At 38.7% G+C, this 18,351-nt stretch overlaps 1 protein-coding gene across 2 annotated transcripts in view; it reads left to right on the top strand.

Moving 5' to 3' along the window:
- Exoc6 (exocyst complex component 6) overlaps positions 1 to 18,351 on the top strand; it is a 192,708-nt gene that overhangs the window by 33,348 nt on the left and 141,009 nt on the right. For both annotated transcript variants that reach the window (XM_045141871.1, XM_045141870.1), the window contains 4 exons: positions 9,029 to 9,200; positions 10,431 to 10,478; positions 10,603 to 10,693; positions 13,646 to 13,691. In XM_045141871.1, the coding sequence (XP_044997806.1) occupies positions 9,029 to 9,200; positions 10,431 to 10,478; positions 10,603 to 10,693; positions 13,646 to 13,691 (357 nt within the window). The remainder of the gene's footprint in view (positions 1 to 9,028; positions 9,201 to 10,430; positions 10,479 to 10,602; positions 10,694 to 13,645; positions 13,692 to 18,351) is intronic.

The raw sequence follows: 18,351 nt of genomic DNA, 5'->3' as shown, positions 1-18,351 counted from the left end.
AAGGTCTTTAGCTCATTTTAAAATCAGGTTATTTCTTTGCATATTTTACATAGCAGTTAGCTTGTAGCTCTTCTTGTTATTCTTGACATTGCCTTTGACATAATTTCTTTAAAAAAATTCATGGCATCCAGAATCTTTGCTGGGTTGTAGCTTTGGTGTTGTATTTAAAGTTAGCACCAAAGCCTTGAAAAGCAACTCAGGGGAAGAAGGGTTTTTGCTTACAGCTCAAGGGTATTCCGTCCATTATGGTGGGAGACATATGGTGACATGGCTAATAGAAGTGAGCAATAGCCATTACAGAGCCTAATAGCTTCCAAAGCCAGAACGCAATTCAGGATTCAGTCTAGGACCCCAGTCTATGGAATGGTGCTGCCTGCAGTTAATATAGGTCTTTTTACCTCAAGTAACCTAATTTAGAAACTTCCTCACAAACATGCCCAGGTGCCTGTCTCCTTGGAGATTATAGATCTAATCTATTTGACAATCAGGATTCATCATCACAAGTCTACCCCTTATCAATTTGACAGTCAAACACACCACTTTTAAGCCATAACCTTCTACCCCTTGTTGCCATAGGCTCATGGCCATCTCACAGCAGAGAAAATGCATTCAGTCTAACTTCAAAAGTCCCCATGATCTTTAACAGTTCCAACACTGTTTAAAAGTCCAAAGGCTCTTTTGAGAATCAAAGCAGTTGCTTAACTGAGAGCCTCTGTAACATCAAAAACCAAGTTACATAGTTCTAGTATACAATGGCACAGAGTAAATATTGCCATTCCAAAAGTGAGGACTGAGGGCATAGCAAGGAAAGATGCCCAAACAGGTCTGAATCCTGCAGAGCAGATCCAAATCCTGCAGCTCCATGTCTGACAGCTGGAGCTCATGACAGAATCATTCAGATTCTTTAAGGGATTGGATGCCCCATTCCTCCAGCTCTACTGCCTGCAACACACACAACTTTGTCTTGGGCCAACTCTGTTATTTTTTTTTCCAAAAAAGAAAAAATTCATTTGCAATGGGAGAGAGAGCAGTAATGAGAGGGGGGGAGAGAGAGAGAGAATGAGAAAGAATGAATGGATGCTCCAGGGCTTCTGGCCACTGCAAATGAACTCCAGGAGCATGCACTACTTTGTGCATCTGGCTTTATGTGGGTACTAGGGAATTGAACCCAGGTCCTTAGGCTTTGCTGGCAAGCATTTTAACCACTGAGCCATCTCTCCAGCCCAAGGGTCAGCTCTGTCTGTGCCTACAGCTTTTCTGGGTGGACAGCCCATGATTTGGCACTCTCCATTGTAACTTGGGCTATCCATTGTAACTTGGGCTATCCATTGTAACTTGGGCTATACCTTCACAGCTTCATGCAGTGGTCTGTCAGGACCTCCTTGCAGAGATTCCAACTCTGCTACACATTTCCTGGCTACAGTGGCTCTCTGTAACTGTGATGCAATACCCCATTACCTCTGAAGGGGCTGTGGATGTAGCTCAATTTTTGCCTAACCTGCATGAAGCTCTGGGTTCAATCCCTAGCACCATCTCAAAAAACAAAACAGGAGCTAGAAAGATGGCTTAGCAGTTAAGGCACTTGCCTGCAAAGCCTAAAAACTCATGTTCAACTCTCCAGGTCCCACATAAGCCACATGCACACAGGTGGCACACATATCTGGAGGGCTCTGGCGCCGATTCCCTCTTTCCCTTCTCTTGCTCCCACTCTCTGACATAAAAAAAAAAAAAAAGGCCAGTCTGTTGGGCATGCCTAAAAAGAAAAGTTAGGGCTGGAGAGATGACTTAGTAGGCAAGGCGCTTGCCTATGAAGCCTAAGGACCTACGTTCAGTTTCCCAATACTCACATAAGCCAGATGCACAAGGTGGCACATGTGTCTGGAGTTCGTTTGCAGTGGCTAGAGGCCCTTGTGTGTCCTCTCTCTCTTTTTCTGTAATAATAAATATAATAAAATATTTAAAAATGTCTTTAAAAACCAAAACAAACCAAAATTGAAACTCAAACAGAAACATTACTCCCCCCCACCCCCATCAGTCTATATCTTTCATCCTGGAAAAAACGAGTGCCATACAGACAATGTTGTCAAGTTCTGCTGTGAGCTTGGTATGAAGTCTAGTCTCTGGGACTGCAGTGCTATCTGCCTCTGTGTACCTTCCAGGCTGACCCTGGGAAAACATTTCCCTAGGTGGTAGTTTTAAATCTGGAAGCTGCTTTGGTGGCATTCTCAATTTAGACTCTCGTCTTTCAAATGAATTTGTATATTTATAAGTGGAGCCTTTGATGGTTGGGGTCTTGCCCTCAGAGCACTCTTCCTGTGGTTCTAGTATATAGTACAGGAGGTTTCTCTTTACTGGTCTAATCCTTTAAGAATTACAACTTTCTCAGCACCAGCTTGTTCTGCAGTGTTAAACTCCCTTCTTTCCCAAAGCCAAATAGTATCTCTTTCATACCTTTTTGCTCTGCTTACTGTGCTCTCACAGGAGACTTGGATCAAAGCAGTGGGCAGTAGCCATGACACAGCCTGAATATCCTGTTTTGAACTTTCCTCCACTAAACAAATTAGTCCATTACTTTTGAATTTAGTTTCACTCAAGTTCTAAATACTCTTTTTTTTTTTTTTTTTTTTGCCAGAATATAACGTAAATGGCCTCCAGACCAGTTCCCAGTAGTCCTCATCCCCCCTGAAACCTCAGGAGCCAGGCCTCTCCTGTCCACATTTTTCTCAGCATTCTGGTCTTCCAAACTCCCACTAGAATAGTTAGTTAAGCTCAGTCCAAAGTTCTGAACTCTTCCACAGTTTCAGACTTGAAGAGGCACATGGTGGGGAAAGCATGGTGGCACAAACAGAAGGTGACTGCTCACACTGCATAGGAAGCGGAGCAATGAATGCTGGCGCTCAGCTTATATTTTCCTTTTCATTTTGTCCAGGACCCCGGCCATGGAATGGTGTTCCTTGCATTTAGGGTGGGTCTGCCCATCTCTGTTAACCTAAGCTAGCAATGCTCAAAGGATTCTTAGTGATTCTAGATCTAATAAAGTTGACAAGCAATATTACGTATCACATCAGGATCAGCTATATTTTCTCCTATGTTATATTTTAGTTTTTTTAAAAAACAACATACTTTTTTTTACTGTTTCTTTAAAATTTTTATTTATTTATTTGAGAGCAACAGACAGAAAGAGGCAGAGAGCTAGCGAGCATGGGTGCATCAGGGCCTCCAGCCACTGCAAACAAACTCCAGATATATGCACCACCTTGTGCATCTGGCTTATGTGGGTCTGGGGAATTGAGCCTTGAACCGGGATCCTTAGGCTTCACAGGCAAGTGCTTAACTGCTAAGCCATCTCTCTAGCCCCTAGGATTTTTTTTTTTTTTTGCAATTTATTTTTAGGTCAGAGATCCATTTTAGTTAACTTTTGTAAATGAATATTTGATAAGTGAATACAGTCAGAAAGGCACTCATTAGCTGTATAGTCTCAGATAACTTACATAACTCACTTGTTTAAAATAATTTTTTAGGGGCTGGAGAGATGGCTTAGCGATTAAGTGCTTGCCTGTGAAGCCTAAGGACCCCGGTTTGAGGCTCGATTCCCCAAGACCCATGTTAGCCAGATGCACAAGGGGGTGCACGCGTCTGGAGTTCATTTGCAGTGGCTGGAGGCACTGGCGCGCCCATTCTCTGTCTCTATCTGCCTCTTTCTCTCTCTGTCTGTCACTCTCAAATAAATAAATAAAAATGAACAAAAAAGTTTAAAAAATAATTTTTTAGGTTTTGGTTTTTTAAATTATTTTTTAAATATTTTTATTTATATATTTGAGAGTGACAGACAGAGAGAGAAAGAGGCAGATAGAGAGAGGGAGAGAGAATGGGCATGCCAGGGCCTTCAGCCACTGCAAACGAATTCCAGAAGTGTGCGCCCCCTTGTGCATCTGGCTAACATGGGTCCTGGGGAGTCGAGCCTCGAACCGGGGTCCTTAGGCTTCACAGGCAAGCACTTAACCGCTCAGCCATCTCTCCAGCCCGATTTTTAAAATTATTTTATATGTTTGTTTGAGAGAGAGAGAGAAACAGAGAAAGAAAGAGGCAGATAGAGAGAATGGCTATACTAGGGCCTCTGCTACTGCAGATGAACTCCAGACACATGTGTCACTTTGTGCATCTGGCTTTATATGGTACTGGGGAATTAAACCCAGGCCATCAGGCTTTGCAAGCTAGTACCTTTAACTTCTGAGCTATGTCTACAGGCCAGGTTTTGTTTTACTGAGACAGGGTCTTACTCTAGCCCAGACTGACCTGGATCTCACTCTGTAGCCCAGGCTGGCTTTGAACTCAAGAAGGTCCTACCTCAGCCTCCAAAGTGCTTGGATTTTAGGTGTGAGTCACCATTCTTGGCTCTTAACTATCAATTTTTAAACCATATAGTAGAGAGAGAAATAATACTGACAGCAAAGAATAAGTAGACTTAAAAATTAAAAACAGGGGCTGGGGAAATGGCTTAGGGGCTAAGGCTCTTGCTTACGAAGCCTAAGGACTCTGGTTCTATTCCCCAGGGCCCACGTAAACCAGATGCACAAGGGGGTTCATGTGTCTGGAGTTTGTTTGCAGTGGGTGGAAGCCCTGGCGTGCCCATTCTCTCTTTCTCTCTGCCTCTTTCTCTGTCTCTCAAATAAATAAATAAAATATTAAAAAAAACAAAAACAGGCCAGTTCTGGTGTTATATGCCTTTTATCCCAGCACTTGGGAGGCAGAGGTAGGAGAATTGCCTTGAGTTCGAGGCCACCCTGAGATTACATAGTGAATTCCAGGTCAGCCTGAGCTATAGTGAAACCCTACCTTGAAAAACCAAAATAAATAAATAAATAAAAATTAAAAACAGTGCCAGGTCCTGGAGAGATGGCTTAGCAGGCAGGAGCACTTGTCATAAGCATAAGGTCTAGAGAGGGTCTGAGACCACCATGAGTTCAATTCCCCAGAATCCATATGAACAGCTGGGCATAGCCATGCATGTCTGTAACTCCAGTTTTATGGGGAGCAGAAGCCAGAGAATTTCTGGGACTCAGGAAAACCACAGCTCCATGAGAGACTCAAGGAAATACACAGGTGAGCATTGGAGGGAATGGCATTCAGTGCTTCCTGGCCTCTTAGCATGCACAGACACTCTCATCTGCACATGCATACTGTACACAAATACCACACCACACCACACATGCTATTGAATGCCTCCCTTCCCCCCCACAACACCATTAGGATAGTGATAGAGCTTTAGTGGTATAGATCTTTCTTTCTTTTTTCCTTTATAATTTGAGAGTGAGACAGAGAGAATTGTTTTAATTTTTTTGTTTATTTTTATTTATTTATTTGAGAGCAACAGACAGAGAGAGAGAATAGAGAGAGAGAATGGGCGCACCAGGGCCTCCAGCCACTGCAAATGAACTCCAGATGTGTGTGCCTTTTTGTGCATCTGGCTAACGTGGGCCCTGGGGAAGTGAGCCTCGAACTGGGGTTCTTAGGCTTCACAGGCAAGCGCTTAACCGCTAAGCCATCTCTCCAGCCTGAGACAGAGAGAATTGACATGCCTGGGCCTCAGCTACTACAATCAAACTCCAGATTCTTGTGCCACCTAGTGGGTATACGCTTGCCTTACCTTTGTGCGCCTGACTTACGTGGGATCTAGAGAGTCAAACATGGGTCTTTTTGCTTCGCAGGCAAGCACTTTAACCACTGAGCCATCTTTTTAGCTCTAGAGTGCTTTCCTAGTATGCTCAAATTGTAAGATTTGTGGTATATTCTTTTTGTTTTGTTTGTTTTTTGAGGTAGGGTCTTACTCTAGCTCAGGCTGACCTGGGATTCACTATGTAGTCTCAGGCTGGCCTTGAACTCTGGGCAATCCTCCTACCTCTGCCTCCTGAGTGCAGGATTAAAGGTGTGCACCACCACACCCGGCTATATTAATTTTTTAAAATATGAATTTCTAGTTGTTTTGGCACCATTTGTTTAAAAGACTATCTTTTCTCCACTGTACTATCTTTCTTTTGGTCCTTTGTCAAAATTCTGTTGATTTGGCTAGGGCTAAGTGTTAGGTGCTAGGCTCAATCCCTAGCATTAGAAAAAAAGAGTTGAATGTATTAATGCATATTTGTTTCTGGAATAGCGATTGTTCATTGATCTATTTGTCTTGATTACTGTAACTTTACAATGAATTGTGAGTTGTCAGCATGCCAGTTTTGTTTTCTTCAGTCTTGTGTTGGCTATTCTGGGTCTTTGTCACCTACGTAAACTTAAGATTCACTTTCTTGATATCTATAAAATAACTTGATGGAATTTTGGTCTGATTGCATTGAGTCTATAGATAAACTGGGAATAACTGACATTATAACAGTATTGCCTTCCTATTTATTAGCACGAAATACCTCTTATTTAGTTCTTTGATTTTTTAAAATTTGATTTTATTATTATTATTTTTGGTTTTCGAGGTAGGGTCTTGATCTGGCCCAGGCTGATCTGGAATCCTCTATGTAGTCTCATGCTCTACCGACTGAGATAGCCTGGCTTCATTGGAATTTTATTGGGCGGTAATTTAAATTTTGGTTTGTTTTGTGGTGCTGTGTATCAAACCCAGGATGTTCATTTTTAACAAAAAGAAAACCTGAGAAAAGTTATGTGAGTATGTGTGTGTGTGTGTGAGAGAGAGAGAGATAGAGAAAAGAAAGAGAGATAGGTAGGTTATAGCCAAAGAAAGCCTTTCTAAAAGGAGGACAAAAGACTGGAAACCTATGAGCCAGAGATCAGGGAATGAGAGCATGTGATACAGGTGGAAGTAGCTTCATTTGCATAACAAAGGAGTGTACTTGATGTGTTTAAGAATTGAGGAGGCCGGTGTCACTGGCATGGAATGGGTAAAATGGAGATTAAGTAGTAGGAAACTATGCCAGTAAGATAAGATGAAGCACAATTATATAAGTCCTCATGGACCCAAAGGATTGCTGCAGAAGACAAGTGAGCATAATATCATGGTTTTATTTTGATGAGATCATTCTCATAGACATCATTTGGCTGCTGTGTTGAGAAGATATTGAAGGGAGGAGCAAGGTAGAATCAGACCAGTTAGGAAGCAATTGGCAATAATTGTAAGGCAAGACATGTTGGCCTCGTTAAGGATGATGGCAGTGGAAATAGTGAGATGTGACTAGGTTTGTTAGATTGTTTGTGAAAGAAGAGTGGAGAAAAAGAATAGTTAATGATGATTTCAAGGCTTGTTAAGAAATTAGAAAAATGGAGTTTACTGGGTTGAGGAAGATTATATGGGAAAAGCATGTGTGGGGAAGATATTTAGGAATTTATTTTTTAATATATTTGAGATACATACTCAAGGATTTCCATTTGGAGAGATAAGAATTTGTAGTTTGGTCCTGGAGAGATGGCTCAGCGGCTAAGGCAGTTGCCCACAAAACCTAACAACCTGGGTTTGATTTCCCAGTACCCATGTAAAAAGCCAGACGCACAAAGTGGCACCTGCATATGGAGTTCATCTGCAGTGGCTAGAGGCCCTGGGCACTCCTTCTCTTCTTGCAAATAAATAAAAATTAAAAAAAAAGAGTTTAAAGTTTGAATAGAGATTAGGAATAAAATATAAATTTGAGAGATGGTATTGTATACCTGGATTTTAACTCTACAAGATGAGATCAAGAGAGCAGTATCTGCACAAAAGAGAAGATGGGCAGGAGCAGTCTCAGAGCCCCTGTTCTTAATGAGTGCTGTCCTGTATTAATATCACTATCCTATAGTACTTACTCACCAGAAACTAAGCATACAAGCTGTGCTCAAGAGACCTATGATATATTTAGGGAAACAAAATATATGACATATATAAACATTAAAATTACAGAAATGTATGGTCAAATCTCAGCATAGTTATTGAGGACTTAAGTTTATCTATCCTGCAGATGAAAGGATTACTTCTTATAGAAATGATTGGCAAAGGCCTGTTAGAAAGAATATAGCATACTGAACTTCAAATAATGAGCAAACTGTTGGCAAAGTGCACTTTAAGAAGTCCTTAGAATCACTCTAATGCTCAAAAATGTGTGAGACTACTCAGAATCTAGCAGAGCTGTTGGTGGTGTGGTTCTGCTTGCTACAGCAAGAGTCCAGGTTTCCACCTGCAAGGGCACACTGAGCAGGGTAGAGGGCAGTGCTAGGCGTGACCTTTCAGGCCCCTTTCCCAGACCTGTTGCCCCAGTGGACATAGCTGACATCCCACCTTGCTGACCTTGGTTTTCAGCCTCTAAAAAGCCAACAGCCCAAAACCACCCCTGCAAAATCATGCATTTAAGAACCGCAAGTAAACAAACACATGTTTCAGGCCAGGCATTCCAAAGGCTTAGCTCCAGGACCAACAGGCAAGGTGCGTCTTTTACTGCGTAGTAAAGGAGTGGGTGTGGCGGTGTTGCCCCTGTGGCGACATGAGCTGAGCTTTGTGCCATGCTCAGGGAACACTGTGGTAGCTACAGTGCAGTCCTGTGCTTGGGAATATGAACTTTGCAAATTAGATCGCCAAACTTCAACTTTCAGCTGTCACTCTGGGGTTAGAGATTCTATAGCAGATATATGATCAATAACATCCATAAAGCAAGAGTAAAAACAATACCTATTTTATTGGATTATCGTGAGGATTAAAGAGTTAATATATATAGCTCTTAGAACATAGTAAATGCTATAGAAATTACAACTTTCTTCATTTATTCTTTATCCATTCACTCATTGGTTTTATTATAAGCTGTAATATGGTAAAACTTGTATTTGGTCTCCTGAGCCTTATACTTTTCTTTTTGGATACCTCGTGATATATTTAGGAGGTGTTTACCTTTTTGGCTACTAGCATGTTCTATCTCTTTGAAAATTGTCTCTTGGAATATTAGCAGTATTATCCAACCCATTCATTTATGCAGAGATTAAATCTCCAGATTGAGCTTAAAAATGTTTGGTAAACTGAAAAAGTAATTTTAGTTTTCTTATATGCATGCAGATCTGTGTATGATGACCAACCAAACGCACACAAGAAGTTTATGGAAAAGTTAGATGCTTGTATCCGTAATCATGACAAGGAAATTGAAAAAATGTGTAATTTCCATCATCAGGGGTTTGTAGATGCTATTACAGAACTTCTTAAAGTAAGGACTGATGCAGAGAAACTGAAGGTAGGAAATACATTAAAATTCCTTTTACTTTTCTCATTGAATTACATAATACATACATACTGTTAAATGCCCCTTCAAGAAACAAATGAGTGTGCCTGTTTGAGATTTCTCTTTGTGCTGTATGAACATAGCTGTTAAGTTAGTAACAGGAATAATCTCTGTTGTTGTTGTTTTTTTTTAAAATAACACATTGACTTAATAGGGTTTCTTTCCACTTACAGAAATTAACTCAAAAGCATGCTCTCTATGAAAGGCTGTCTTTGTAGTTTCAGAATTTTTTAAATGACAGTACAATATTGATAAAAAGCTACATATAATATGATAAAAAGCTATCCTCCAAAATCATTTAAAAGTTTACTACAGTGATTTTGTTTTGTTAGTTATATTCAAACTGAAAATAATTAATCGCTATAATTTTTGTAAGAAAGTTGCTCTGCATTTTCTCTTGTACGTCAGAAATATTATTGATTAAATGAGATTTGGATTTGTTCAGAAAATGAAATGTTTAATTATAAGAATTGTCTTGTTTTTACATTTAAAGTGCTTAGTAGACAGAATTCAAAGGTTATGATTAGAAAACCATTACATAAAGGATATTCAGATAACAAGAGACCAAATACAGCATCAATGAGGTCACTGAGCATCTTTGTTCAGAAATTAATGAGATTTTTAATAAACCAGAATGTGCTTCCTTACTATGATGACCTAATGAGTCACTTAATATGTGGGAAAATTTGAGGTCGAGCTTTGCCTGCACCTGCAGCATTAAAATGTTGCTGTGGATTGAGATTTCTGCGTTTGATGTTAATCAACCACCCAGTGTTTGCATTCAGCAAAGTATGAATGTTTAATTACCATAAAATGCAATCAGCATTTCCTGCAGACAGTGATGGCACATAGGCCTCATTGAAGTTATCAAAAAGGACCAGTGGTCAATTGGGTCACTGATTTGAATTGTTTGACAGACTTAGGAAAGCCAGTAAAGTTCAAAAATCCTGAGTAAATTTGAGAAGTTTGCCACAGAATCTGTTAAAAAGAACTGTCATAACTAATTGAAGTTAACAAAAGCCCTTTTCAATCAAAAGTTCAAGTTCAAGCTGTAGAGTTAATTTGAATTTGCATGTCTTTGTTCTAAGTTTCTCATGAAGCATGATCTGATTACAAGGGTGAGCAGTTACATCAGGGCAGTTTTATGCATATTTGTCTAACTAAGGTGAAATTATTTTTAAGGTGCAAGTTACTGATACCAACCGAAGGTTTCAAGATGCTGGAAAAGAGGTAAGAAAATGATAGCTTTTTCTGTGCACGTATTTGTATTCAATGTATGGATACTATTTAACTTTAAAGTTATGAACATTTAGGGAAAAAAAGGAAAAATATGAACATTGTTTTCTTTTCTAAGGTGATAGCACAAACAGAAGATATTATTCGATGTCGAATTCAGCAGAGAAATATTACAACTGTAGTAGAAAAATTGCAGTTATGCCTTCCTGGTAAGCTAAAGTTACCTATCATATAATGTTTGGCATGGTAAATTTATAGTTTGGTAATATTCTTTGTTATGGGAATTATAGATTATTTAGTGATTGCTTCCCAAAAGAGCCCATGATTACCTTTCCTGTTTGCTCTGTTCCCTGAATTTCTGTTTTATAAAGCCCCTGTTCTATTGTCTGTCATATCAGTTTCCTAGAACAATCTTTTTTTTGTTTGTTTGTTTTTTTGTTTTTTTTTTGAGATAGGGTCTCAATCTAGCCCAGGTTGACCTGGAATTCACTATGTAGTCTCAGGGTGGCCTTGAACTCACGGTGATCCTCCTACTGGGATTAAAGGTGTGCGCCAATACGCCAGGCTTCCTAGAACAATCTTAACTGGTCCATTTCTTCTCTGCCTTGTTAGGTGTCTGTGTCATCATCCTTCACTACACTTTTCCCCACTTTTTTGTTTCTCTGTTTTGCTTTTTCTCAGAATACTTTCTCATGGGGAGAATGCCTTTTTTTAAAAAAACAAATTAAACATATTTATTTATTTATTTACGAGAGAGAGAGAGAAAGAGAGGCATAGGCAGAGAATGGGTACGCCAGGGCATCCAACTGCTGTAAGCAAACTCTAGACACATGTACCACCTTGTGCATCTGGCCTATGTGGGTCCTGGGGATTCGAACTGGGGAACTGGGGTCCTTTAGCTATTTAGGCAAGTGCCTTAACTGCTAAGCTATCTCTCCAGCCTGAGAATTTTTTTTTGTTTTGTTTTATTTTTCAACATAGGGTTTCACTGTAGCCCAGGCTGACCTGGAATTCACTATGTAGTCTCAGGGTAACCTTGAACTCATAGCCATCCTCCTACCTCTCTGCCTCTGGAGTGCTGGGATTAAAGGTGTGTGTCACCACGCCCAGTTTTGAGAATGTCTTGATAACATTTTTTGGCCTTTGCCTAATTTACCTGATTTTTACCTCTAGTTTTCCGTTTGTTACTTAACAGGTTGGTTTTGCTTTGCTCACAATCTCATTTAGTTGATAAGGTAAGAAAACAAAAAATGCTAGGTCTCCCTTCTTGCCTTTCCTGCTATATTTTAGACTTATTTTCTGGATGGACACAATGGTGCATGCCTTTAACTCCAACATTTGGGAGGAAGAGATAGGAGCATTACCATGAGTTTGAGGCCACCCTGTGACTACATTGTGGATTCCAGGTCATCCTGGGCTAGAGAGAGACCCTACCAAAAGACTTATTTTCTGGTCTTTTGTTAGGGCTCAGATATTACTGGGACATCACATGAATTCTGACATACTTTCTTTACCTAGACCTAACATACTTTAAGTTGAAAGCATCTGTTCAAACAAAAGCAAGCAGGTATTTGCCACTTTTTTTCTTATTGTAAGGTAATCCATCTCACTATCTGATTTAACTTGCTGTTTTAGGAAGAAACTTAATCTTCTCTGTCTAGGGGAATAGAATGTCTTGTATAATATTTATATCATACAAATTATATTGTTAAAAACTGTCAATAGATTGTCCTGGCTAAAAAAGTTATTGTTTTCTCACTAATGAGAATAGCTTTTCAAAGAGTCAATGGAAATCCACTTCATTTAATATGTGATGGACTGGAAATATTTGCACATTGAGTACATAAAATGTCTACTTTTAATTTTAGATTTGGAGGGTAAGTTATGCACATCCTTCGGATGATGCTTAATAATATCTCTGTCACCCTTAGATTCATTGTAAGAGCCATGATGACATTCTCTGGGGTTGAATGCTTTGTTCTTTATGATTTTAGATAGTAAGTCTGAAAGTAAGGTACTGAGGGAGTGGCAAAGACCTGAGGCCAGCTGACTTCTTAGTGGCTGGTATGAGAGAGAAAGGTGAAGGGAAGCAGAGGGCAAGTCTTTGTTAATGCTGTTGTCTTTGCCTTTGATCAAGGCTGGACAGCACCTCTGCGTTCATGCAAATATTTTGTTGTTCTTATTTTATTTTTGGTTTTTCAAGGTAGGGTCTTGCTCCAGCCCAGGCTGGCCTTGAATTTACTATGTGGTCTCAGGGGCCTTGAACTCATAGTGGTTTTTCTATCTCTACCTCCTGAGTGCTGGGATTAAAGGCGTGTGCTACCATATCCGGCTTTTTATTTTGTTTTTAATTTCTACCTCCAGAGCTACCTTCTTTCCTTTATCCATCCCCTAGTTGGTAATATATGACTATATTGTGTCAGACACTAGGAAAATTGAAAAAGTTTATTACAATTTTATTGAATAACTTCTGGGTCTTTATAGAAAGGATAAAATGAATAAAGATGCTTTGCTGGTCTATTTCTACCTTTGTTATAATTCACTCTGCTGTTAGTACTTGACGTTTTTTCTTTCTTTGTAGGGTTGGTGTAAGTTTTCTTGTATACTTAATTATAAGACAGTTGTGTTATTTTTATTTATTTATTTATTTTGGTTTTTCGAGATAGGGTCTCACTCTAGCTCAGGCTGACATAGATGTAGTCTCAGGGTGGCCTCGAACTCATGGCAATCCTCCTACCTCTGCCTCCCAAATGCTACGATTAAAAGTGTGTGCCACCACGCCTGGGTGACAGTTATGTTGGAATTAGAACTAATGAATCTTATGGTTACTTAATTTTTCTCTCAAATAATAAGTACAGCCTTCTAATTCTAATATTAATTTCAGAATAGAATAATTGCAAATTAGTAAGTCAATATCTCAATTGCATGTATTTATTTTTACCAATTTCTATGTTCAATATAATATGTTAATATATGTAATACTCAAAATGTAGAAATTAAAATATTTTCACTTTTGAAACATACATTTTATTTGAAAATATCAGTTTTAACTACTCATAGCAATAACTAATAAATTTGTTATATTCTTGCCTGCTTTACTTATTGCAGTCTCTCAAAATATTCTTTTATGTTTTGAAAACAAAATATGTTTTTTAATGCAGTGCTGGAAATGTACAGTAAGCTAAGAGAACAGATGAGTGCAAAAAGGTGAGTTGGCTTCTTTCCTAATGTTTTAATTAAGATTTTTTTCTATTATTGTAAACACAGATATAACAGTGTAAGTTGTAGTGAATTGTATGAATTTTGCTTTCTACCTTACCTAACCTTTGTTCTTAGCAATTTGCTTATCAAGATAACTGGTATAGCAAACTGTAGCTATTTGTGAATCTTTACCTTTGTAAATGATTTCAAAGATTGACAGTATTAATGAAGGATAGACAACTAAACAGAAATCAGCAATCTTTTGTTAACTAATGAACATCCTAACACTGCACATAGTCAAGGGCTAAGTGCAAAATGTGATTTTGAAATTATATTTTGAAAATACGGGAGCCGGGCGTGGTGGCGCACGCCTTTAATCCCAGCACTCGGGAGGCAGAGGTAGGAGGATCGCCGTGAGTTCAAGGCCACCCTGAGACTACAGAGTTAATTCCAGGTCAGCCTGGACCAGAGTGAGACCCTACCTCGAAAAACCAAAAAAAAAAAAAAAAGAAAGAAAAAAAAGAAAATACGGGCTAGCATCACTTGCTATTTTATAAAAAAATAAATACATAGCAAATGAAAAATAATATAGTTTATTGATTGTCAGAGAAGCATAACTGTGATGATTAAAAAATTTTAAAACAATTAATTCCAAGATAACATTGAAAAGTCAGAAGAAAGAAGACATATTTGGATTAGGAAATAATTATTTTTTTCTTAGTTTATAACTATCACATTACATTACATACCAACCTATAGTTAAGGATTTATGTATGTCCTGCTTTTTTTTTTTTTTTTTTTTTTTAATAAGAGAGAGAAAGAGAATTTGTACATCACGGCCTCTAGCCATTGCAATTGAACTGCAGAAACTTGAGCCACCTTGTTACACATGTGAGCATGTGTAACTTTGTGCATGTGTCACATTGTGGATCAAGCCTATGTGGGATCTGGGAAGTAGAACGTGTGTCATTAGGCTTCTCAAGCAAGTGCCTTAACCACTAAGCAATCTCTTCAGCCCAGGATGTCCTGCTTTTTAAAATATATCTGTATTTATTTGCAAGTAAAGAGAAAGAGAGACCCATAGAGATAGACAGAAAATGGACATGCCAGGGCCTCCTGCTGCTGCAAATAAACTCCAGATGCATCCTTCACTTTGTGCATCTGGCTTTACGTGGGTGCTGGGGAACTGAACCTGGGCCTTTATAAGGACCTGAACTGCGGAGCCATCTTTCTAGCACCTGTCCTGCTTTTATAACCTTCAGTTTCATTAGACTTTATCAGTTGGTGCTAATTAGTGGAATGAGTTTTTCCTTATTCATAAATAAGCTAAAAGATTATATTATTATTTTCTTATTATCCTCATATTTTAAAGTTTTGAAAGATTTTATGCTTATTGCCAAAAAATAATTAAAGTCAAACAACAACAAAATACTACACCAGGCATTACCTTTCCTACTTTTTATTGACCAGTTTTCCTTTGCAGAGGCTTTTACGTCTTTTAGTCATTTCAGCATTTACATTCTTTTTCAAGTAACTGTTGCTGTTGTCTTACAGTATATCATTTTAGAGCATTATCTACTTTTTCAACAATTTCCAATTTCCCCAATATATTGCATTTTTTTCTCTCTGAAAACATTGCTTATTGTGTGGGTTTTTATTTTTAATTTTTGTATTTATTTTGCTTTATTTATTTATTTTTGAGACAGAGTTTATTCTATAGCCTAGGCTTTCCTAGAATGCCTTTGAACTTTTGGTGCACCTCCTCCCTCAACTTCCTGAGTGTTGGTATTATAGGCGTTAGACACCATGCCTAGCTTTTGTTGCTTTTAATCTAGTCTCTTGCTTTTCTTTGTTTTTCATGAAAATGTGCAGGTCAGTTCTTATAGCCCAGGGCATCTTAGTTTTGTCTGAGTGTTTCCTCATGATTAGGTTAGCCAATTTTGGCAAGTATTTGACAAAAAATACACCTCTTTTTGTGTTTTATGTGATATTAGTATTTAATTTGATGTTATCTCATGGTTATGCAAAATTTGATCATTTGGTTAAGGAGATTATTACTGGATCTCTTCGAAAAGGCCTTATTTTTAATCCTTGCACTTAATTAGCAATAATTAACTAGTATTTTGACACTTGTTTCCTTTTTGTTGTTGTTTACTTTTCTTTATTTATTTGAGAGAGACAGACAGAGACAGAAAGAGGCAGAGAGAGAGAGAGAGTGGGTGCACTAGGACCTCCAGCCCTTGCAAATGTACTCCAGATGCATGCGCCACCTTGTGCATCTGGCTTACTTGGGTACTGGGGAACAGAGCCTGAGTCCTGGGGTCCTTAAGCTTCACAGGCAAGTGTTTAACAGCTAAGCCATTTCTGTAACCCGACACTTGTTTCTTTTTTTTTTTTAAAGTCTTTTTTTTTTATATAAATTTTTTATTTATTTATTTGAGAGTGACAGACACAGAGAGAAAGACAGATAGAGGAAGAGAGAGAGAATGGGTGCCTCTGCAAACGAACTCCAGACGCGTGTGCCCCCTTGTGCATCTGGCTAACGTGGGACCTGGGGAAACGAGCCTCGAACCGGGGTCCTTAGGCTTTACAGGCAAGCGCTTAACCGCTAAGCCATCTCTCCAGCCCGACACTTGTTTCTTAATAACTCTTTACCTTTTACTTTTAGACTTCTTGCCTCAATCAGTTTTTATATTGGAGTTATAAAATAGTAGCTTTTAATAATGTTATCATTTTTTAATACTTATTAACTGGCTTTTTTGTTGTTGTTGTTTTTGAGGTCGGGTTCACTCTAGCCCAGGCTGATCTGGAATTCACTGTGTAGTCTCAGGGTGGCCTTGAACTCATGGTGCTCCTCCTGTCTCTTCTTCCCAAGTGCTGGGATTAAAGGTGTAGACCACCATGTCTAGCTTAACTGGCTTTTTTAATAAAAAGAAGGATTTTTCACTTATATCTTCATTTTCCCCCAACTATTGCTGTAGAATCATGAAGTTTAAAAAAATAAATGTTTCACAATTTATTATTAGTTATTATCATTCTTTTTGATATGTAGATTTGTTCCACATTTGTTTAGAGAAACCCCTTAGCCCAATTTTTGGGTCCTCATTTATCTTTGAGTACTTCCTGGCTTTTTGTACAATAAGATGTCCTGTCTCTCATCATGCTGGTCTTGCCCAGCTTTGATCCAAAGTAATAATCTTCCATGAGATCTGGTCCCTGACTGTCTTGGCATTTAGAAGCTAAGATTTGCAAATAAACCCGAGGTCTATCTTTCTCTCTCCTCTCTCTCTCTCTCGGTCTGTCTCTCTCATATACATATATAATCCTTTTCCTACCTCTTTCCATTTCTCATGCCTTTCCTCTTTGAGGGTTGCTATTAAAAGCAACTCTAATTTCCTTTTTATTTTTTTGAGGCAAGACCAACAGACAGGCCTTTTTTTTTTTTTTTTTTAAATCTGAGAGAGCAAGAATGAGTGAGGGAAAGAGAGTTGATGTGCCAGGGCCTCCAGCTACTGTAATTGAACTCCAGAAGTGTGTGCCACCTTGTGTGTCTGGCTTATGTGGGATCTTGGGAGTCAAACATGGGTCCTTAAGGTTTATAGGCAAGTGCCTTAACCTTTAAGTTATCTCTACAGCCCTCTTATTTTCTTTTTAAAAAATATTTATTTAGGGACTGGAGGGATGGCTTAGCAGTTAAGACACTTTCCCACAAAGCCAAAGGACCCAGGTTCAATTCCCCAGGACTATGTAAGCCAGATGCACAAGGTGGCACATGTCAGGAGTTTGTTTGCAGTGGCATGCCCATTCTCTGTCTCTTTCTCATTCTTTATCTCTCTCTCTCTGACTCTTTCTCAAATAAATAAATAAAATTTTAAAATTATTTATTTTGTGTTTTATTTGCAAGGAGAGAGAAAGAAGACTGAGAGAAGGAATGGGTGTGCCAGGGCCTGTTGCCACTGCAAGTGAACTCCAGATGCACGCACTACTTTATGCATCTGGCTTTACATGGGTACTAGGGATTCAAACCTAGACTGTTAGGCTTTGCAAGCAAGTGCATTTAACTTCTGAGCCATCTCTCCAGTTCCTCTAATTTCTTATTCTTCCTTGTGACCCCCCCTCCTCCTTTTTTTTCCAAGGTATAGTCTCACTTTAGCCCTGGCTGATCTCATTTTGTAGTCCCAGGCTGGCCTTGAACTCACACTGATCCTCTTATTTATGCCACCTGAGTGCTGGGATTAAAGGCATGTGCCACTTGTTTTCTATGTTCTGTGATTTCTTGGTGATGTGCTTTGGTTTGGTCTATTTATTTCCATTGTACTTGGTACTTGGGGAGTTATCTTTGAACCTGGAAGCTATCCTTTAATCTGATAATGTCCTTAAATGCTAGGAATTTTTTCTAAAATCATTGAATTTATAAGGCAAACTCCATTATATATTATTGCTTGGGATATATGAATCGATAGAACTAGAAATGAAGGTGCATGGATGGATGGAAATATGACCAAATGGTGAGGTAATTACTACATGGTAGTATCAGGTCATGGGTAATTTTCCTTTTCCTCTTTTAGATTCTTTATTTTTCTAATGGTGATGGCTTACTCTTAGATTTTTTACAAAAATATTTTATTATTTATTTATTTAACAGAGAGAGAGAGAGAGATTGAGA

This window comes from Jaculus jaculus, chromosome 1 (assembly GCF_020740685.1).
Source record: "Jaculus jaculus isolate mJacJac1 chromosome 1, mJacJac1.mat.Y.cur, whole genome shotgun sequence".
NCBI classification, from domain to species: domain Eukaryota; kingdom Metazoa; phylum Chordata; class Mammalia; order Rodentia; family Dipodidae; genus Jaculus; species Jaculus jaculus.
Note: the sequence above shows the minus strand (reverse complement) of the source record. Positions and strands in the feature narration are given on the sequence as shown.